Source organism: Mauremys reevesii, linkage group 6, assembly GCF_016161935.1.
Source record: "Mauremys reevesii isolate NIE-2019 linkage group 6, ASM1616193v1, whole genome shotgun sequence".
NCBI classification, from domain to species: Eukaryota; Metazoa; Chordata; order Testudines; family Geoemydidae; genus Mauremys; species Mauremys reevesii.
The window spans coordinates 20,113,700-20,136,849 of NC_052628.1; the positions used below are offsets into that span (position 1 = coordinate 20,113,700).

General features: G+C 42.5%; 1 protein-coding gene across 3 annotated transcripts in view; it reads right to left on the reverse strand.

The window, feature by feature from the left end:
- The window catches only part of ATP8B1 (ATPase phospholipid transporting 8B1), a 119,612-nt gene that overhangs the window by 24,899 nt on the left and 71,563 nt on the right, over positions 1–23,150 (reverse strand). For 2 of the 3 annotated variants that reach the window (XM_039544809.1, XM_039544810.1), the window contains exons 4-16: positions 21,559–21,672; positions 15,439–15,537; positions 15,288–15,349; positions 14,723–14,795; positions 14,543–14,613; positions 11,903–11,985; positions 7,808–7,966; positions 6,830–6,918; positions 5,822–6,012; positions 4,706–4,914; positions 2,743–2,786; positions 2,395–2,551; positions 395–583 (exon numbers count right to left, since the gene is read on the reverse strand). In XM_039544809.1, coding sequence (XP_039400743.1) covers positions 395–583; positions 2,395–2,551; positions 2,743–2,786; positions 4,706–4,914; positions 5,822–6,012; positions 6,830–6,918; positions 7,808–7,966; positions 11,903–11,985; positions 14,543–14,613; positions 14,723–14,795; positions 15,288–15,349; positions 15,439–15,537; positions 21,559–21,672 — 1,540 coding nt within the window. The remainder of the gene's footprint in view (positions 1–394; positions 584–2,394; positions 2,552–2,742; positions 2,787–4,705; positions 4,915–5,821; positions 6,013–6,829; positions 6,919–7,807; positions 7,967–11,902; positions 11,986–14,542; positions 14,614–14,722; positions 14,796–15,287; positions 15,350–15,438; positions 15,538–21,558; positions 21,673–23,150) is intronic. The other variant, XM_039544811.1, reaches the window with a different exon arrangement.

Genomic DNA, 23,150 nt, shown 5'->3' on the forward strand with positions numbered 1-23,150 from the left:
TGGACCACACTGATAAAGGAATAATAGCCTTGACAGCACTACAACAATCACTTAACATGTAAGAGTAAGGTTAGAAAAGCCTTCTGTGTATTTCAGTTTCATTTAAAGCAGTGGTCCCCAACCTTTTTGGCAAACGGCGTCATCGAGAGGCGTCACTGCTGAAATGCCGCCGAATTTCGGCAACATTTTGGCAGATGCTCGACCGCCGGCCAGGACGCAGGCGCATTTAGATTGGGGACCCCTGATTTAAAGCAATTTAGCAGCCACCACCATATAACCAGCCATTTTGCCAAAGACAACCATAATAGCACAGTGTGAGAACCTCCGTTCTACTGTTTTCGAGAGTTTTTCTTTAGGGGTCTCTAAAAATAAAGCTTTTTTGAGATCAGCTTACCAATAACAGACATTCGTTTTCTATCACTGTTGAAGTCCAAGATAGCAAGAACATCATAAGTTTTTTCAATCCCCATCTCACTTATAGTAATGGTATTCTGAGTTCGTGAAAGAAAAGCAAATCCAAAGTTTCTGGCTGCTGTTACCAAGGCTCCTTCATCTGGGGAAGCTGCTTGATAGTTGAGCTGACCTATAGTATTAATAGAGTGAAAAGGGAAGAAAGCCATAGTATATTTTAGTAACTGATGCCCTTGTCTAGTGTACTGCATTTATAGACAGTTGGGACTTTAACACCCCATGCTTTGTAGCAATCAAGGGCCATATGGGGTGTTTAATATTCTACACTTACGATTTCTCTGTATAACTCAGGATCCATTTTTACTGTGGATTTAATTAAAAAAAAAAAAAGGAATGGCATAGTCTAGCAATTCAAAGACAGAATCTGGGACCTCATTTAATCCCTGTCCTGGACTCCTTTCAAATAGGCAAGTCATTGAACTGCTCTTCCTCAGCTTCTCCATCAGTAAAACGGAGATAACAGAACTTGGTTACATACAAGTGATTTTTATTTGTAGGATCATAATTTCTCATTTATTTCATTGCAGCATTTTGGAAGACAAGCAGCCTCAAAACAGAAAGCTGTGGCCACATTAACCATTGGAAAAAATTAACTTTAATTAGAGAAGACCAAGAAAAGCAGGCACAAAGTTACAGTGAATAAAGTCATAGATTCCAAGTCCAGAAGGGACCACTGTGGTCATCTAGTCTGACCTCCTGTATAACACAGGCCACAGAACTTCCCCAAAATAATTCCTAGGGCAAATCTTTTAGAAAAACATTCAGTCTTGATTTTAAAATTGCCAGTGATGGCGAAATCTACCATGATCACTGGTAAATTGCTCTGATGGTTAATTGCTCTAATTTATAAATGGATGTCTTATTACCAGTCTGAATGTATACTGCTTCAGCTTCCAGTCATTGGATCATGTTAAACTTTTATTTGCTAGACTGAAAAAATCCATCATCAAATATTTGTTCCTCATGTCTCCACACAAGTATTTATAGACTGTAATAAAGTCACCCTTTAATCCTTCTCTTTGTTATGCTAAATAGATAGAGTTGCTTGAATCTCTCTCTACAAGTATGTTTGCTTACCTTTTAACCATTCTCCTGGCTCTTCTCTGAACCCTCTCCAATTTATCCACATCCTTCTTTATCTTAATCTAGTTATTGAATTCATGTAAGACCAGGACAACAGAGTGGCTGGAAAATTCAGCACTTTGTCCCCTCCTTTTGCATACAGAGTATGTTTGGACTCAGACTTTTATCCTTGCTTCCACAGTTCACCACTTCTCCCCACAGCCACTCATCTGCACCCTTAACCTTTATTCATTCTTCAGACTGCAAAGTTCAACATTCCTCTTTATTCAACTTAGTCCTCTACGGCACTGTATATATTTGTACATATATTAGAACCATTATGAGGGGAAAAAGCACATTTACTGAAGGGGAAGAGCATCTATAGGCCCAGTCATGCCACCACCTAAACAAATACTGAACTGTTTATACATGAGTTATCCCACTGAAGATTAACTTCAAGTGTGTGAAATTACACGTGTATGTAAAATCTGTGCTTATACCTGTGTGTTTATTTTACCCTTTATTTGGTATTAATGCTTTTGAAACTCTGTACACCAAATACAGGTTTTCATAGAGTGAAGTGTAATACTGCAAAAACACTAAGTCCTCTGTATTTTGTATTTGTAAAACTTAGATTCAGAAAATGTTTATTGAAGCAGGTATTTAATATATATTTATGTCAAAATTGTGACAATTCAGAAGTCAAATTTGAGACTTCATGGCACATGTAGAGATGGGCATCTTTAGCGCAAGCACAAGCCTATAATTTATACAATAGCTTGGTGTTCCATCTCACTTGTGTGAATGATGTTAAAGTAGTGAAGCTACTATGTGTCCATTTTACACAAGCAGAATACTCACCATCAGAAGCATCCACCATTACTGTGTGGCAAATTGCAAGCAGAAAAAAGAATTGTCGAACTTCAGTCTCCTTTCCACATCTAATTTGTTCTATCAGATAATGATCACAAAACGCAAGTTTCCCATCTGCATACATGTTCCAGCTAAAATCAACTTGCTGGATTAGGAAAAAATGAACAGAATTTGAGGTGAGTGCAATTACTTCATGCCTAGATAAAATCCTCTCACATTACTTGTGGGGCAAAAATCCCCTAAATTAGAAGAAAAATAAAATCCTAAACCTCAACACTCCTATCTTAAAACCCCAGCATCTAACACATTCCTAGTGAAACAAGTCAACTGACTTACCTCTTCATGGTTTTGATGTTGTCCGGACCCATCCCTGGATTCTCCTGTAATGGAAACAATATTCCGAAATCTTAAAGATGAGTATCTGACAATTTCAGTGTCTATTGCTCAAAGTAGAGAGAATACAAATTAAAGGGAATTTCAGTGTATCAAGGTTTTTATATTGGCACCCATCATTTCATAGTATGTGGAGTGGCATTTTCAAAAGTGCTCTGTGTTGGCTTAACTCTGTTTCCACTGAAGTAAAAGGTAAAACTCCAATTAACTTTAAATGGGAGTACAGCTTCAAAAACACCGCCAGCATTAGAGTTTGTGGGAACCTGATTTTTTGTTACATAATTTTTTTTTTAAAGGAAATTTCATGTGAACTAAACCAAACAAAACAAAAAAACAAAAAAATTAGTTTTGGGTTGATTAAAACATTTTGTTCAAATTTTAACTTTTCATTTTAGAATATAAAATTAAACCAAAAGTAGTTTAAAAATGAAAGATCAAACATGCTGTTACAAAAAGGTCAAAAATGGAACTTTTGACTTTATTGAAACATCTTTTCCACAAAATTTGGTTCTAAATGAATTTGTGAAAGGCAACATATTTCAGTGAAACACATTGCTTTTGACAAATCAGCATCTTCTGACAGACAGAATTTTCCTTTAGCAAAATTTCCAATCATTTCTACTCAGCATTGACTTAAATACCAGCTATAATTTTTTTTTATGCTATGGCTCTTAAAAATGGCTAGAAAACAGCAGCAACCCCCCAGCCCCAATTTTGAATAACTTTAGCAGCAATAATTTACTCAGGAAAGTTTAACCAAAACTGGCACAACTGCACCCTGCAGGTGAACCAAGAAGTAAAACCAGCAGATCCCATGGACCAGAGCTGGCCAGAGGATGACAGTTGCATTTCATGACAACTTTTGAAGTTTTAAATGTTTTTGTTCCTCACAGGAACCGAATCAGGCAGTTTTCATCTCAGATCACTCTGAACCAGGCAGAGTAGGATCTTGAATGTGGGTCTCCCACATCCCAGGCCATTGCCATAGCCACCAGGTTAAAGAGTCTATCTCCCCTTCTCCCTTCTTGATGAAAAACTTAAATCAAAAAAGATACATCGCCATGAAATATTTCAGCTTTGACAAAACTAACATTTTGTCAAAATATTCTGTTAGCCCAAAGTGTTCCAACCAGCTTAACTAGACAGGCACAGACCACGCTCATTGAGACTGGGAACCAGCATAATGGCACATGGTCCCTTTTTCTGCTCCCTCTGTAAAGCTCCTTCAGTAATTGTACTGCTCAACCCACTGCCCACCAATTAGCTCCCCCGAAATGGAGATTTCTAGAGTCCAGGGTGGGTGAGTTAATGCTGATTGGATCATCATTAACATAGCCACAAAGTGTTCTGTGGGGTTAATGTGCAAAGTGCCCAATTCCCATAGCCATCTCCCCCCATCCCTGCCCCTCTGTCTACTACACACAAGCTGGGAGTGTGGAGCGTGGAACAAGGGAGAAAATGTTTTGGAAGAGGCAATCTCATGGTCATCCCTCAGAACCAGCTGGATCTTTGTTCTTGTAGAAGCAAAAAGGTACCACAGCCTTTATATTTTGGGGATTGAGAATGTCAGAATTCTCACAGTGGAACACACTTGTGTCATTGAAGTGCATTAACAAATAAGTACTTAATATAATGAATGGGCATGCAACAGTTAAGATTGAAAAACAATTGCCAGTAGAGAGGTGTAATAGTTAGCAATGACCGAGACTTGCAGGGATGGTGTCCCTAGCCTCTGTTTGCCAGAAGCTGGGAATGGGCAACAGAGGATGGATCACTTGATGATTACCTGTTCTGTTCATTCCCTCTGGGGCACCTGGCACTGGCCAATGTCAGAACACAGGATACTGGGCTAGATGGACATTTGGTCTGACCCAGTATGGTTGTTCTTGTGTTCTTACGTACTTACCGTATGTTTGTCCATTTATGCAGCATTTTTTGAATGCCATGATGTTCTGCGTAAGCGTTCCTGTCTTATCTGAGAAGATGTAGTGGATTTGTCCAAGCTGTTCATTCAGAGTGGTGGTTCGGGCCTTAGCAGGTGTATCCTTCTCAGAGTAATACATTTGCAGATCCCAGTTTATAAAATAGCTTTGGCCTAAACGAATCACTTCAACACTAATTGAATAAAACACAACAGCAAGATCATACCATTAACATGTTGCCATACATTAAAATGCAAAGACATTATATAGATCTATCAAGTTCTGAATGAATTTTCAAGGACACCAGTAGAGCAAATAAATCCATGTTATCGGATGTGTTAATATTTAGAAATTATACAAAGGAGCTAGTTTATTTCCAAAAACTCACCCAGGATACAAGCTACTCAAAACAATTGATTCAAAGTGCACAGCTCAGTTTAAACAGCCTAGTACAAGTCAGAGAAGAGACCCCAAATGGAGCATGTCAAAGGTAATCCCATATTACCACCACTGGAGAGAAAACTATATTCAGTAGTAAAATTTAAATACAAAAGTAGACATCATTTTGGGGGCTAACTGAATGCTAGACTGACAGCCAAAACTCGAAGTACTTTTCAGTAAAACATGAAGTGTGAGCCAGTTCTCTGTCTTAAAAAAAGCTGAATGTAGAACATAGGAAAAAATTCAACACAGGGCCTAATCCTGGAAGCAGCTTCTTCCATACAGTTTCTCAATAGGACTGTACAGAACTAACTACACACAGAAGTAAATTCTTTCAGGATCTGACCTATCACTGTACATTGTTTGAATATTGGAGAAGCAATTTGGTCATGTTTGAAATTTACCACCACACAGTATTAAATTTATTAAAGAGGCCAAAGTGTTTTTAACATTAATTTTGCATCTTTCAGTCAAGATTTGTACGCCCTAGTGACACACAGTATGGCTCACTTTCCTTTGAAAATACCAAGAAGAGGAAAAGAACACAACATCTTTTTGGGAACAGGGGGATTGGCGGAAACGTCATCAAATGGAAATACAGTTAATTTTACTCCATACACACCACATTTTCAACTTTAAAAACAAAGAGATGTAGTTACCTCACATAGAGAGAAATGGGAACCATGGTGTTAAGAACAATGATGTAGCCCCAAAAATTAAGGAAGCCACGGTACGGAGGGCTGTAGTCTTCACCATCATAGAGGTACCAAGAAGTATTGCCAATCTGCTGCTCCCAATAAGTGTGTCCAATAGCAAGGCCAGCTGACAGGAGGATCAATACAATAAAGATCTAGAACATAAAGTGCCAAGAGTGTTCTTTGTAAGTCAATGGCCTTATTTGCTAGGCTGGATCCCCAACCTTGACCTCTATGAAGATTCTCATGAGACATTTTCTTAGTAGTTATTCAATAAAAGGAAAAACAGATCTACTAGGGCAACCTTTCCTTGAAAGTTCTGTTTTAAAAGAGGACATTTGCCAAGATATTAATAATTACAAAGACACTACGTCCTTACCTGTGTTACTAACATATGACAGATTATTCCTCAAATTGACCTGTGTTTGAACTGAAGAACTTTTTAAGGTCTAATTTTCACATTTTACTATATGCAAATAGCTTGATTGTTGCACTTTAATTCAGTTTGGAAATGAAACTAGCAACATCGAAGTGCCTGGGGGCCAAATTTTTTGTTTGTTTGTTTTAGTTCAAGTCTAACTTAGCCAAAGTTTATAACATTGCAGGTGAAATGTTTAAATTAATTTTAAAATAAGAAATGAGCATTTGTTAAAATAAATTCAATGAAAGTTTGTTTACTCACTTTGTAATTGTTTTCCTTTATAATAAGGCCTTAACCTTACTTGCTGTTCTAGACAGGCAGGCCCCATCACTGACACAAAGCCCACTGACTTCATTGAGTGTCTAACCACAAAGTGGGATCCACCCCTGTGGAACTTGCACGGTTAGTGCCTAAATTTGGGCCTGAACATATTTGATATGTCGCACTATGAATAATTATTATTGAAACTAGGCACTGCAGGACAACATTCACACCTATACAGTAGGAACTCCAAAAATGTAACAGAGTAAAAAAAAAACAAAGTCTGTTACCGTGTAAACCATGTAGTTCATGAGAGAGTCAATTTTAGTCCTTTTAAATTTGGTCTTTCCACTGTTTTTCATTATTTTTGTGTCTCCTCCTAAAAAAAACCCAAACAAAAACAAAATTAATAGAAATAAAAAGAAAGACATCAAGTGTGAAGATCATTTTATAAAAAAGTGTACTAGATCTTGTAAGTTTTCAGACACAGGGTCTGATCCTGTAGTGTGCCGAGTGCTGTCAAGTCAGGACTCTGATACAGAAAACATCAGGAATTGAAGATTCTGCACCTTTTAAAGGTGGGATGTTCAGGGATCTATCCTTCACACAAGAGCTTCAATTGAAGTTAATGGAAGTGCCTATGCTGGACAGTTATGGGGCACAGCTTTTACGTAGTTACCTTGCTGTACTTAATTCTTATACTTCTGTTTCTAACCATTAGAGGAGTGAAGTTCCGGAACAGCCTTCCAAGGGGAGTAGTGGGGTCAAAAGACATATCTGGCTTCAAAACTAAGCTTGATAAGTTTATGGAGGGGATGGTATGATGGGATAGTCTAGTTTTGGGAATTAATTGATCTTTAATTATTAGCAGGTAAATATGCCCAATGGTCTGTGATGGGATGGGATCTGAGTTACTACAGAGAATTTTTTCCTGGGTGCTGGCTGGTGAGTCTTGCCCACATCCTCAGGGTTTAACTAATTGCCATATTTAGGATCAGGAAGGAATTTTCCTCCAGGGAAGATTGGCAGAGGCCCTGGAGGTTTTTCGCCTTCCTCTGCAGCGTGGGGAACGGGTCACTTGCTGGAGGATTCTCTGCACCTTGAGGTCTTTAAACCACGATTTGAGGACTTCAATAACTCAGACATAGGTTAGGGGTTTGTTACAGGAGTGGGTGGGTGAGATTCTGTGGCCTGCATTGTGCAGGAGATCAGACTAGATGATCATAATGGTCCCTTCTGACCTTAAAGTCTATGAGTTATATAAATACCTGCAAATATGACCACTCCATGGCAGAAGTCTGTATTCCTGATTTTACAGCCACGCAACAAAATTTTATCAGCATCCAGTGGATATGTCCTGCTTCTCCAGAATAATGTTCCTGTAAACTTATCTAGTCGATTATTGGGTTCTTCGCATTCAATAAAACCTGATAAAAATATTAAAATTTAAAAAATGTAATGATCAATACCAATGACATGTTATGAAATACCATACAGGATTTTACTTTAGTCCTTTTACAGGAATAGCACTGAATTGTTACAAAAAAATACACCATTTAAAAGCAAAAGTTCTGAATGAAACATTTGTTTGAAAATCTGCGTGCAGATATTCAATGCCATATTGCCAAAAAATGTTGAATACAGTGAATCCATTGGCATTTTACTTTAAGTTCATCCACAGACTGCAAATACACATTATACAGCAGAACTATATTCTTGCTACAATGCCATGTTGTATTCAGCCCTCAGTTAAGCGGACTTTCAGCCAATATCTTTACTTGAGTATTTCCTGAACAGTGAAGGTGGTCAACATGGGAGAGGAATGTAGGTTTCTCTCTTATTGGATTGCTTACACTCCAGACTGAGGCTATTATTCAGTATTTGATGCTATTTTGCTTTTGAGACTTAAGTGGCAATGACCCAACAAGAAAAATACATTGTCATGCTGATAACTTGCATGTAGTAAAGATATTCTTCCAAATTTGAATCTTTTGGCCTTTTTCCCTTGTTTGCAAGCTATATGAAAAATGTTGATATCTACTAAGGGGTTTTTTTTGGTAACCTTTCGGCCTAAAGCTTTTAATTAGACATTGTAGCTTATTACAGAGACAAGGTAGGTGAGGAAATAACTTTGATAGGATCAACTTCTATTGATGAGACAAACAAGGCACAGGTCTCCAGTTAAAACACTGCATCAGCACAACTGCCACTGTAGCACTTTAATGAAGATGCTCTATGCCAACAGGAGAGAGCTCTCCTGTCAGAACAATTAATTCACCTCCCTGAGAGACTGTAGCTATGTTGATAGGAGAAGCTCTCTCACTGACATAGCACTGTCTACACTGGGGGTTAAATCGGTATAACTACATCACTATGGGGTGTGAATTTTTTACCTGCGAGTGACGTAGTTATACTGATATAAGTCTGTAGTGTAGACCAGACCAAGCTTTTCAGCCACACAGAGCTCTTCTTCAGGTCTGGGAAAGGTACTCCCAGTGTCACAGCAAAATGCAACATGGAACAGATTGTTTAGCATCAGTAGTTAGCATATACTGCAAGTTGGCCCATGAAGAGGTTCGCATATTGGAGAGCCATCTTGGTAACCATCGCTGTTCCCATCGTTTGGGCAAAGTGTTTGTTGTTGAATGTAAAACTGTTATGGGTGAGAATGGAATGGATGAGTTTGGCGATGTGTTTGGGGGGAAATCTTTTTGTCCTATGTCTGCAGAGATGTTAAGGACGACTGTACTTTGAATGGTCCCTTACAATATGTGATAACTACTTATGCTAAACAAGCTGTTCCACGTTGCATTTGCTGTGACAGTGGCAATACTTTCCCCAGGCCTGAAGAAGAGCTCTGTGTAGCTTGAAAGGTCAGCTCCCAGACTACTGCACTGGGCAGCACAACATGAGGAGGAGGTGACCAGCCATCTGTGGAGAAAGAAGTGGTTCAGGACTATTTAGAAAAGCTGGACAACCACAAGTCCAAGGGGCCAGATGCATTGCATCCGAGGGTGCTAAAGGAGTTGGCGGATGTGATTGCAGAGCCATCGGCCATTGTCTTTGAAAATTCATGGCGATTGGGGTAGGTCCTGAATCACTAGAAAAAGGCTAACGTAGTGCCCATCTTTACAAAAGGGAAGGAGGAGGCCAGTCAGCCTCATCTCAGTGCCTGCAAAAATCATGGAGCAGGTCCTCAAGGAATCAATTTTGAAACACGTAGAGGAGAGGAAAGTGATCAGGAACAGTCAGCATGGATTCACCAAGGGCAAGTCATGCCTGACTAACCGAATTGCCTTCTATGAGGAGATAACTGGCTCTGTGGATGAGGGGAAAGCAATGGACATGTTATTCCTTGACATTAGCAAAGCTTTTGATATGGTCTCCCACAGTATTCTTGCTGGCAAATTAAAGAAGTATGGGGTGGATGAATGGACTATAAGGTGGATAGAAAGCTGGCTAGATCATTGGGCTCAACGGGTAGTGATCAATGGCTCCATGTCTAGTTGGCAGCTGGTATCAAGTGGAGTGCCCCAAGGGTCGGTCCTGGGGCTGATTTTGTTCAATATCTTCATTAATGATCTGGAAGATGGCGTGGATTGCACCCTCAGCAAGTTTGCAGATGACACTAAACTGGGAGGAGTGGTAGATACACTGGCGGGTAGGGATAGGATACAGAGGGACCTAGACAAATTAGAGGATTGGGCCAAAAGAAATCTGATGAGGTTCAACAAGGACAAGTACAGAGTCCTGCACTTAGGATGGAAGAATCCCATGCACTGCTACAGACTAGGGACCGAATGGCTAGGCAGCACTTCTGCAGAAAAGGACCTGGGGTTACAGTGAACGAGAAGCTGGATAGGAGTCAACAGTGTGTCTTTATTGCCAAGAAGGCTAATGGCATTTTGGGCTGTATAAGTAGGAGCACTGCCAGCAGATAGAGGGATGTAATCGTTCCCCTCTATTAGGCACTGGTGAGGCCTCATCTGGAGTACTGTGTCCAGTTTTGGGCCCCACACTACAAGAAGGATGTGGAAAAATTGGAAAGAGTCCAGTGGAGGGCAACAAAAATGATTAGGGGGCTGGAGCACATGACTTATGAGGAGAGGCTGAGGATACTGGGATTATTTAGTCCGCAGAAGAGAAGAATGAGGGGAGATTTGATAGCTGCTTTCAACTACCTGAAAGGGGATTCGAAAGAGGATGGATCTAGACTGTTCTCAGTGGTAGCAGATGACAGAACTAGGAGCAATGGTCTCAAGTTGCAGTGAGGGAGGTTTAGGTTGGATATTAGGAAAAACTTTCATTAGGAGGGTGGTTAATCACTGGAATGGGTTACCTAGGGAGGTGGTGGAATCTCCTTCCTTAGAGGTTTTTAAGGTCAGGTTTGACAAAGCCCTGGCTGGGGTGATTTAGTTGGGTATTGGTCCTGCTTTGAGCAGGAGGTTGGACTAGATGACCTCCTGAGTCATCTAGATGACATTCCATGATTCTATGATTCTCTCTCACCAACACAAGTTGGTCCAAAGACTATATTACCTCACACACCTTGTCTCTGTAATATCTTGGGACCGACATGGCTACAACTACAGTTGTAGTTTATTGTCTGTTTTGTGGACTTTGTTATTTTTATTGATATTGTGTAAGTTATGACTGGTCACTTCATGTCACATGATATTTCTGCTTCCATCTGAAAATGGAATTCAGCTCATCTTGAAATTTTGGATTTGGACATGTTTATGAACACAAAAAATCCTGTTTCTACAAATATAAGTGAACAAAAAATATGAGTGATTGAATATTGCAATCTGAACTTTACCCAGATGGTGAGAATTTTTACCACTTTTTACCCATATTTGCTGTAAATTTGTTTGAAACTTTTTTTTCTTTGAAGTATAAGGGTACAGGATTGCTAGAGAACTTTAGTAAAGAAATACAGTTCTATCTCAGGTCCCAACAGGAGGGAATGTGAAATTTGAAAAATAAAATACACTTTGTGTTTGCACAGTAAAATTAGCTTTAATATTAAGAGGAATAGAAACTAGTCTACAGGCTCCCAATATAAAACATTTTGTTTTTTTTACAGAAAACATTGGAATGGAAATGTTAATTTAGGATCTCCTTTCTCTCCTCTCATCAACATACCCCAGAATGTCCATGATACAAAATCTTGTCTTTCAGATTGTACTGCTGAGCAAAATAAAATGTTCAGTCAAACCAGTTACTTGTACTGCATATTGGCTTAAAAATAGAACCATATGCCTATTACTAACAGCCCAGTCTGAGCTCTTCATTTTGTTTAACTGTATGTTATTCAAGCTACATTTGAGCAACTGTAATGAGAATAAAGTGTTTGCACAAACCATCAAATTCTGCCATTGCATTTTCTTCTTGGAGATATCGGTCTGTTACCTCAAGTGACATTTTGAACTTTAAGTTAGTTTCACTAAAAGAAAAAGAAAAGGATGTTACCAAAATCCAAAAAAAGGAGGAAAATTTGAAGTAACACGAAAACACACACATACATATGCAGCTATTATCTGTGCACATCCACTTTGGGAAAATGATAAAATAGCACATTTGCAAACATTACATTAATGCATTTGAAATTCCCACAAATTGCACAGGTAATTCTAACAAGAAAGCGTGCTCACTTCTCTCCATAGTGGATATACTGATTGACTTATGTTCACTGTAAATAAGGAAATGTGAGCCAAGAACCTCTCAGTACCAACTGGCAAGGGGGTTCAGAGGGATTACAGGACTCTTCTGAGTCTGATATGTACTTCCTAGTTCACCAAAGAATGTCACTCGAGGTCTCAAATGAAAGCCGGTGTCGCTCTGTGCATTCATAGCATTGTGAAATGTACATAAAGATACTATGTAAGGAGTGAGTATATATATTCAAAATATATTCCTAAGGTCTGTATCAAGGTGCTGGTCACCAGCAAAGGTGAAAAATGGGTTTTCTGTCAGACAATACATGTTTATCTGTATGTTTATAAATTTGAGAATTGACTTGTTCACAAAGGGTCTCCTATGATCACTCTAAATGGAATGCAAAGGAAGGATTGTGAGGACTTCAGAAAGAAACTAACAGGAAGAGAAAAGCAGCAGGTGGGAGGAAACCCTATCTGGAGGTGTACATCAAAGGTTTGCTTGAGTATATTTGGGGGAACAGGGGAGTTGCCTGGGTACCCTTCACTAAGGAAGTAAAAGGACAGTGATTTTGTTTCATGAAAGGAGTCTCAACCAGGCTTAGCTGAAAACACTGGAGAGAACTTTGGGTGAGAAGCTTATTTGGACACGAGAGTAAATGGTTAGTTAAGTTTAGTCTCTAGAAAGCACATTGTGATTTTTTTATATGTACTCATTTGTTTCCAGTATTCTTACTCACTATCATTTCAATCTTTATTATTTAATATATTTATTCTTGTTTTCACAATGAATATAGCTAAGTGCTGTGGTGTGGAGCAAAGTGCTGGTCCTGAGTTGAATCTTATAAGCTGGTGTATACTGTTTCTTTGGGAATAGCAGGCCTGGTAATCCTGTGAGTGTTCAGTGGAGAAGGGGCTGGAGATGCTGCAGGCAAAGCTCTGTGTATTCAGGGCAGGTGTGTGCCTGTCGCTACCCATGCAGAAAAAGCAAGATCTGGTGCTGCCAGGGGCTGGTGGTTTCAGGGAGCTCCCACAGCAGGCATAGACAAAACTACTTTATGATAAAGGCATGTAATGGTAAGATGCCTCACAACCCTGGGTATCCCAGGGGAGCAACACAGTAAAAATAACCCAGTTATACACTACTTGTAGAAAAACAGACCCAAAGTGGGAAAGCTTTGGCAAGATCTTGAACTCTTATTTACACTTCTCAATGGAATAATTTAAAGATAGAACAAACACCTCAGAGTTCAAACAAGGAGAGTCTCAAATGGTGTAATATTCAGTTCAGCCACAACGAACACCAGGATGTGCCTTGTTGCTTTGTGATTTCTAACCTCAGAGGCACTGTCAGCACAAAGCGCTGTTTCCAAATAAGTGGGTTAGGTTACCATCTGTGCACATACTGTTATGTCTTGATATTATAAAATAAAATTCAGAAAAATTGGTTTTAGTTTATTATAACCTTGTATTAATAGTATTTCATTGCCAAAAAGAAAAAGATGGAAAGGCACTGTGTAAAAAAAAAAAAAGCTTTTTACACATTGTTTCTTCCCCTACCTCATTCATTTTATAAGGGTTCAGGAGATTACCTTTAGACTCATATTAAAGCAATAACTAATGATTTGTAAATTTCCATTTTTAGAGGTTCCCTGCATCTCTCTTTTTCCAGTACATTTCACAAGATCAGTGCAGCTGTAATTTTCCACAGTATTTTGCCTATGGCTGCTCAGCTTTTAACTGCTGCTGTTGGAGGTGGGGAACGGGACGTTAATACAACGCCAAATGGTAAAGTTAGTGGAATGAACATAAATGCTCAAAGTCATTGCTTTCCTGATGCAGTAGGTAAGCTTGAGAAAGCCGTTGTAAATAAAGTAGAACCTAAAATTAAATAACTGACAAAATTAAGAGCTCTAGTGAAAGAGAGCAAAACACACTCTGACTGCAATGTCTGGTAATCCAATCAGACTCTATACATGATTTTACAGAGTTGTAATGTAGGGAATAAACATGTGGACCTCAAGATCAATAGAAGTTGTGTGGCTAAGTCACTGCCAGACGAAAATTTACTCTAGCATATCTCACTAGAGATCCATATTATGCAGAGTCCAGGTCACCTGGACTTCATAAAAGCCATTCATTTTAGAGAGAGAACAAATTAAGATATTTATGAATCAGTAGTAACAAAACTCACACAAATTAATGACCTTAAATTTGCCAGGTCTAATCACCAGGGTATATAAAAAATTTCACTACTTTGGAATAATATTTCTGCAACACACACTTCGGCCCTTTCACCATTAAACCAAAAATGACATGTAAAATCCCATAAAAAAAGAGCCTTACCCATCTAGTTCAGCTGTCTCTACATAACAAAGGCTGTTAGGTTCCGAGCTGGACAGCAGCAGAATATCAGCCTAGTCAAAACAGTACAGTACATAAATGAAAGCCAAACAACATTGCACCAGAGACCAACTCCATGCAAACAAGGAATTTATTTTTTTTAAAATGAGGCCATTCGCTTACAGGAACAAAGGCATTTTTCTCCAGACGAATGACATCTCCAACTTGAATATCTTTCCATTTAGCAGTTTTGAACCTAAATGTCAAACATTTTTTAAGATCAGTAGTATTCGTTTAGGATAGGACAGACATAAGTTATATATCATCTTGAAGTGTATGGCATCTTCCCTGGCAGACTTCCACAGTATCAGAATAGAAAAGCCTTATATCTCAGGAGAGAAACATTCCTTATTCAAATAGTTCCTGATGACTGAAATTCTTAAGAACTGCAATGCAGGAAAGTGTCATAATTTAACACACATGAATATTTCTGTCTTTTTCCCTAAAACTCTCACTTGACCCAGTTTCAGTGCTGGATTTTTTTTTATGTGACTGTTCTTTCAAACCACAAGGGATTGGATGTAGGCAATTAACTTTAATTGTTAATAGGAGTTACACATACAAGTGGATAAACAGTGGAGAACTGCAATCTAAATGTACAATATAATCTACCGTTTAAGTACTGCAGGAGTAATCAGTAACTAGTAAAAACATTACTTTCAAAGTTAAAACAAAAACTTTACAATACCTTCCATCCCTGATAACATCACATGTCCGGTTATTAATCTCATTATCCATTCTATGGCGAGCCTTAATGGGACAGGAAAAAGGAGTATGTTTACTCTTACATATTTAAATAACTTGTCATCAAGTTTTAACATTAAGAAAATATTTCTTACGATGTCATCCACTAGGTCTTTGATTGCAGTTATCCCCAGCACCAAGAGCAAAGGCACTAGTGTTGTATACCACGATAAAGTAGTTATCTGAGGAATTGTCTGTGAATGTGAACAAAGATCAGGGAACAACTTGGTGAATCACTTTAGTGGCAAAAAGGACCAACAGATCATCTAGTCTGACCTCCTGTACATCACAGGCCTCGAGCACCACCCAGCACTACACACTAAACCCAACAACCGAAATTAGACTGAAGTATTACAGCCCACAGGAAACTACATTATTATGTGCCACAGGCAGAGAATATGAGGGACTAAGGTGCACCCCTGCCTGCGGCCCCTGAAATGGCACGGAAATGATTACACGGGCCAGATAATCCTGGCAAGTGACCTGCACCCAAATGCTTCAAAAAAAATGTTATTCTGGAACGATCTACTTTTAGTAAAGCCACATGGCATTACATCCCCTTTATTATTTACTTCTATGAATTTAATTATTTTTTCCTTTCACAATTTGTTCTAAAGCCTTGCATACTACTGAGATCAGACTAACAGGTCTGTAACTGCCCTGATCACTTTCCCCCACACGCCTTTCTCAAATACAGGGATGAAATTAGCCTTCTCCAGACATATGGTACTACCCCCATAAAAGATAGATTTATTAAAAATTCTGATTCTTGCTTCTGGACTAACAGTCTCATATGCCAGTTCTGCAAGAGGAAGTTACTTATCTATAACTGGAAGTTCTTTAAGATGTGTGATCCCTATCTGTATTCCACGGAGGGTTTATGCATGTACACCATGCATCCAGAGATGGAGAATTTAAAAGTAGCATCCACGGCTCCGCACACGCTCCCTGACTCACTTCACAGCTTTGCCCGAGGTGATAAAGGGCAGGGCGGATCAACTGTGTCTCCAGTTCCTTCTCCACTGCAAATCAACAGATCTGCAGCAGAGGGGAAGCAGGGTGGGAAGCAGAATACAGATAGGAACCACACATCTCAAAGAACCTCCAGTTACAGGTAAGTAACCTCCTCTTCTTCTTCTTCAAGTGATGGTTTCTATTGTATTCCACTGAGGGTGACTAGCAAGCAGTACCTAAGTTGGAGGAGGGTAAAAGGATGAAGATGGGATAGCTGAGCGGAGGACAGCTAAGACAGAGGAGGCATCGGCCACTGGGTCCTGCATTAAGGCATAATTCACAGCAAAGGTGTGAACTGAACTCCACCTGGCCACTTTACAGATATCCCAAAGCAATAAGTCATGGAGGGAGGCCATGGTCAGAGCCTGGGTTCTTGTTGCATGGGCCCACACCCTTGAGGGTGGCTGGAGGCCAGATAATTGATAGAGTGTAATGCAGCCCAAAATCCACTTAGAAATTCATTGTGTGAAGATTGCCCATCCCTTAACTCTTTTGGCTATTGCGACAAACAGCCTGGGGGATTTCCTGACCGGTTTCATCCTTTTCAGGTAGAAGGATGATGCCCAATGGACATCGAGGGAGCGGAGTTATCGTTCCTCTTCCAAAGCATGTGGCTTCATGAAAAAAACAAATAAGTGAATCGATTGATTAACGTGAAATTTGGGATGCAGACACAGGGATATTTTATCTTTATGGAAAGTCATGAAAGGAGGCCTGCCATCATGGCACCAAGCTCACTAACCCTCACTGATGTGATACTAACCAGGAAGGCAACTTTCATGGAGAGGAGGGACATTGAACACGATGCCAGCAGTTCAAAGGGTAGTTTCGTTAGCACAGATAGGACCAAATTAAGATCCCACTGGGGAGCGATGGTTTATACAGGTAGGAAGTTTCTAATGAGGCCCTTCCAAAAACCGAACAGTCAACAGGTAGGTAAAGATGGAAGGTCATTCCACGTGGGGGAGGGTGCTAATTGCTGCTCGGTAGACTTTGAGGAAGCTGTGGGCAAGACCCAATGCCTTCAAGGACAGTACGTAGTCAAGGAGGAGGGGAATCCCCCTGCTTCTGGGAAAATCCTTTGTGTTCCACCCAGGAATCAAAGTGTGTCCACTTGGCTCAGTAACCACATTTAGTGGAGTCCTTCCTGCTGCAAGAAAGGATGTTTTGCACGTCTGATGAACATGTCCACTCTAGCAGGGCCGGCTCTAGGTTTTTTGCCACCCCAAGCAAAATAAAATTTGGCTGCCCCTGCTGCCCCAGCCCTGGGCTCCCCCCACCCGCACCCTGCTGCTGCCCCAGCTCTAGGCTCCCCTGACCCGCACCCCCCTGCCACTCCAGCCCTGGGCTCTGCCCTCCCACACACACACACCCCATGCTGCACCAGCTCTGGGCTCCCCTGTTCCCCCCCCCACAGCAGTGCCCCCCCCACCCACACACCACCTGCTGCCCCAGCCCTGGGCTCTGCCCCGGCCACCTGCACCCCCAGCCCTATTCCAGTCCTAAAAACCACTGGGAAGCCCTTCTTGCTCAATTTTATCCTACTTTTTCCTACAGCAAATTACAGTGGATCAGTATATTTGATTTGGGAGAAATGAAGTAACAGCTGCCCAAACTGAGCTTGAGCACTCCTGAATTTTGAGAGTGTTCAAATCTGGAAGGCAGGTGCTAGATTCCCTTTCTGAATATTAGCTAAATCTGGAAAGGAAAAGTCAATTTCTGCTTCCATGGCTCAGAAGTGGAAATCCTCCTAAGCGTCTGGTACTGTATCTAAAGCTGCCCAGCTCCAGTAGAGCCTCCCCTCCCTTACTTTTCATTTTAAATTCTAGTGGGATCCACATACCTCCCTTGCTAGGCTTCAGATACAGAAGGGCACTGTCCATTTAGTCCACCCAATTCCTTCTTTGGGGGCTGCAAGGTGAGGTCACACCAGTATCCCTAATCCAGTCTGAAGATGTCTTCTGAAGGAGATATCTGGGGCAAAGCCTACTCCTTGGGCACACTTGTTCCTCATTCACAGTGCCACCCTGCTCTAGCAGTGAGCTCAAGCTGCAGCATGAAGTTTAAGCTACCATACTCCCTCCCCACCTCCTCACTCCCGTCCTGTTGTTCATGGCCAAGGGAATGCAGGGAAATGTAGTTCTTTCCCTGCTCCAAGGCTGGCTCTATAAGCAGGGAGCTAACCAAGGAACTACAACTCCCAGGGCCCCCTGCTGGGTCTCAGCTCCCAGGCTGGATCCCTGCCAGCTGCCGTCCCTGCAAATGGGCTGCCCCAAGCAGCTGCTTGCTTTGCTGGTGCCTAGAGCCGCCCCTGCACTCTAGAGACATGCACTCCAAGGTGGAAAAAAGGAGTGCTAGATGACCCACAAAAGCAGTGGTGGGGATTCAAATGGCATCAGGCAATGTGATCAGCAGCTCACTAGTGGTCTTCAGAAATCACACTTCTCTGGTGATTGCCTCTGGAAGGTGGAAGATTGTGAAGGTGGTCCCAAAGGGCACGATCTGTGAGTTTCCTGACATTTTCTCAGTGGTTCGTAGTGTCTCTGGAGAAAGAACTGGATGGTCCTGTAACACTGTGTAGGGGAAGGTGGGCAGTGGAATTGACACTTTGGTGCAGTAGATGCCCAAGGAATGCAGAGTAGCTCTGGAATCCTTGAGAGTGTGCAGGGAATCATCTGTTTTTTGGTTAAAAAGATGGGATTCATTGCAAAGGAGGTCTTTAATGGCATTTTGTACGTCCCTGGGAAACCAGAGGAGTGGAGCCACAATTCCTTGCACATAAACTATACCCAGGGCCGGTGCAAGAATGTTTCACGCCCTAGGCGAAACTTCCACCTTGCACCCCCGCCTTGAGCCGCCCCCACTTCTGGCAGCTCCCAGACCCCACCCTCCGCCCTGAGGCACGCTCCCCCGCCCCAGCTCACCCCTGCCCCGAGCACGAGCACTCCGAGCACGCCATCGTTGCTTCACTTCTCCCGCCTCCCAGGCTTGCGGTGCCAATCAGCTTAGGCGCCGCAAGCCTGGGAGGCGGGAGAAGTGAGGCAGCCATGGCGTGCTCGGGGAGAAGGTGAGGCAGGAGTGAGCTGGGGCGGGGAGTTCCCCTGCGTGCCGCCCCCCCCCCTTACTTGCTGCAGGCAGCCCTCCCTGCTCTCCCCTGCCCTAGCTCCCTCCGCCTAAATGCTGGCGGCGACCGGGGCGGCCGAAGATCTGGCTGCTGCGGTTGCTGCCGAAGAAAATGGCGCCCCCCCAAATCCCAGCGCCCTAGGCGACCACCTAGGTCACCTAAATGGTTGCACCAGCCCTGACTATACCTGTGGCCATGGGCCTCGAGTAAATATCTGCTGCATCCACTGCTAACTGAAGAGTTTTCCTTGCCACCAGTTTACCTTCTTCTAGATGAGCCTTAAAACGGGCCCAGTCTTGCTGTGGTATCTTTTCAGAAATTCATGCAGTTTACAGTAGTGAGCAGTACCTAGTAGTTCAAGATACTGAACTAAAGGCTGCTGACAAAAAAGTCCTTGTAGCCCAAGAGGTCCAATCTCTTTCTCACCTTATCTGACAAAGTGAAGCATGGGAGATGTTACCTGGAACACTTCATCACCGCCTGGGGGGTGAGAACAGAAACTCAGACCCCTTAGCAGGCACATAACATTTCTCAGCCCCCCTTGGGGAGCAGGTGTACACATGGTCAGCATGTGCTAAAATATCCTGGCTGGCTCAAGTATAGCTTCATTGTTAGGGTAGAAAAGTGCCCATAAGACGAGACCTTTCCACTGTGGAGAAGTCCACTGCTCCAATGCCAGTACTGAGTACAGAGAGGGTGCCCTTAACTCTTGGGAGATTGAGAAGAGCACCAGGTGGTGCAGGATGATGCCGATGAGTGAAGGATGTCCAGGAGCTGATGTTGGGTATCCTGGACCTTCTCCAGAGGGATGTAAAGCTCCCCTGCCACTGTCCGGAGCACTCTTGGCTGTCTCAGGCAGATGTATGGGGGTGGGGAGGTTCCCCAGCCTGGATCCGAATGAGACCTCATTGCATCTTCCATGAGGTGCTTCTGGAGGCAGGAAGCTTGACCTTCTGGGGTATGGCTGAGGAAGGACTGGCAGATACTGCATCTGAATGCAATGTGGTTTGCTCCCAAGCAGTAGAGACAGAGCTGATATTTGTCACTGACCGAGAAGGAACACAGGCAGGAGGCACCGATGTTAAAGCCTGGGTTCTTTGGCAGAGTCTAGTACCCATGCATGGGTATGCGGGGGAGGAGTATGGAGAAAAAATAAGCCCTCCATACAACCTATTCTACTCTAAAACTACTACAGACTATCTAAAAGCAATAAAAACAGTAAAACTCCAAAACACTAACTATATACAACTCTGTTTGTGAAAGTGCATCACTCGCAAGCAGACACTGATGGTGCCAATCCAGACCATGCAGCGGTGAGAAGGAACTTGAGACACAGTCTGTCTGTCCCGCCCTTTGTCACCTCGGACAAAACCATGAGGCAAGTCAGGGCTCATGCGTGGACCAACCAGTCAGTGGACTACAATAGGCCCCATCACTCAAAGAAGAACGTTAAGTTATCCAATTCCCTGATTTGAGCACATTAAGTTCTTTAAAAGGTGTGTTCTTAAGTCAGGTTAGCTAACTCAGGTTAAAGTAGAAGTGAAGATATGGCAACCCTTAACTTGTGTTAGCAGTTTGATATAAAGTCTATATGGGATCCTGGGAGCGAACATTGGCTTTATGTTGCCATGCCTTCATGATTATATTAACCTGAGTTAGCTACGTGAATGAAGAATACACTTTTTTTTTTCTGGCAGTGAAGACATAACCTATGAGCCCCAGTCATGGACTAGAACCACATTGTGATAGGCACTGTACAAACTTAAAACAAAAAGGATGGTCCATTCCCCAAATTGCTCACAGTCTAAGTAACTAGTTGTATTCTAAGCAGGGTACACAAGGCATAAAACTAAACATCAAGCTAAAATGATTAATGTGCAAATAAAGTGCATTGCTTTAAGTTTGTATTAAACTTCTGAATTTTAAAAGCAGTTAGTCTGGAGTTGTTTATGAAGTCCACTTTAGTTTCATGATAGCAATGTCACAAAAAAGCAGTAATATTCAGCTGCATTACTGAGTAACTGAACTTATATTATCAACTTTATCATAATTATCTGTATTATGTAATCAAATTTACCTGTAAAATAAGAAGAACCAGGAAATAGAAGTTGGCCACTCTTTTAAACTGTTCTAGCAAATTCAACGGTAAAAAGGTAATTGCATTGTATTTGTAGGTCTTAATTGCATTCCCCTGTTGAGAAAAAAATTAAAAATAAGACATTCTAAATAGCAATATACTAATGGATACTTTTCCAATCCAATTTGCATTTCATGTAAAATGTTTTACTTTATGGTATCCCTCTCTACAAATGGCCGTGTAAGTTAAGTTTATTATGCAAACCAGTTTAACAAGGATCACTAGTCAAGTCAACCAAAATCACTGTTGGCTTTAATGTTATTTCTAAGCTGCCTTTTGTTGCTTTAGCCGTCAACTAGCAATGCCTTAAAAGGATTATCAGGAGCACTATGTAAAGTCAAGGGACTGGAAATAGGATACTGAGTTTTTACCTCAAGGCAACTCCTTCAAACTGAACCAAGGTCAGTAGTGATAATGGAAAAGTCGGATATCCTTATAGTCAGTTTTAACTGAGGTTAGATGCAGGGCCAGCTCTAGGTTTTTTGCCGCCCCAAGCAAAAACATTTTTGGCTGCCCTCCAGCCCAGCCCTGGGCTCTCATCCCCCACCGGTGCCCTCCCCCCACCCACACCCCCTGCCGCCCCAGCCCTGGGCTCTCCCCCCCCCCCGCCCCAACCCACCCGCACCCCCTGCCACCCCAGCCCTGGGCTCCCCGTCAACAGTGCTGACTCCGCCCACTCCCCCCTCACCTCCAGCCGGTCTGGCACTGGCAGGGTCAGGGTAAGCAGCGGAGCTCCCAGGCCGTGCCTCAGCCCAGGGTCCCACCAGCCAGGGATACCGCCTCCAGGACCGTCCGGGACCCGGGAGGGCAGAGCTGGGGGACCGCCCCGGCAGGGGACTGAGGAACTGGGGCAGAGTAGCCCCAGAGGGAGCAGAGCCCTAGAGAGAGGGACACGGGCCCCGCACGGCAGCGCCCCACCCTCTATGGCCCCACTGCTGCTGCTCCTTCTGGCAGCCCTGCCGCAGTCCCTGGGTGGCTCGGGCCGCTTTGCTCAGCCCCAGCTGCCCTGCAGTACCTGCAGGTAGCTCTGTGTGCCCCGCGGGGCGGCCCCCAGCCCGAGTGTCCCCCGCTTGGAGCCTGCCCGGCCCAGCCCAGCCACAAGGTGCGGGCGCTGCTCCCGCACGGCACAAACCGCAGCGGCTCCAGGGTGCCCCCCGCGCATGACCGCTGCTGCTGCCAGGGCCAGCTCTAGGCTTTTCACACCCAAAGCAAAAAAAAGATGGTCAAAATGCCGCCCCTGAAAATGTGCCGCCCCAAGCACATGCTTGTTTTGCTGGTGCCTAGAGCCGGCCCTGGCCAGATGTACACATTAAAATGTACACAGATGTACACGCTTTGGCCAATGTACATGGCAGAGGGGCATTGCTGGCACATGATGGCATATATCACATTAGTAGATGTACAGGTGAATGAGCCCCTGATGGTGTGGCTGGGTCCAACCCATCGGGGCTCATCTTAATTAATTAGCCTCTTAGGGTTGATATGGCTACTTCCACCTTTTCATGTTCTGTATGTATATATATCTCCTTACT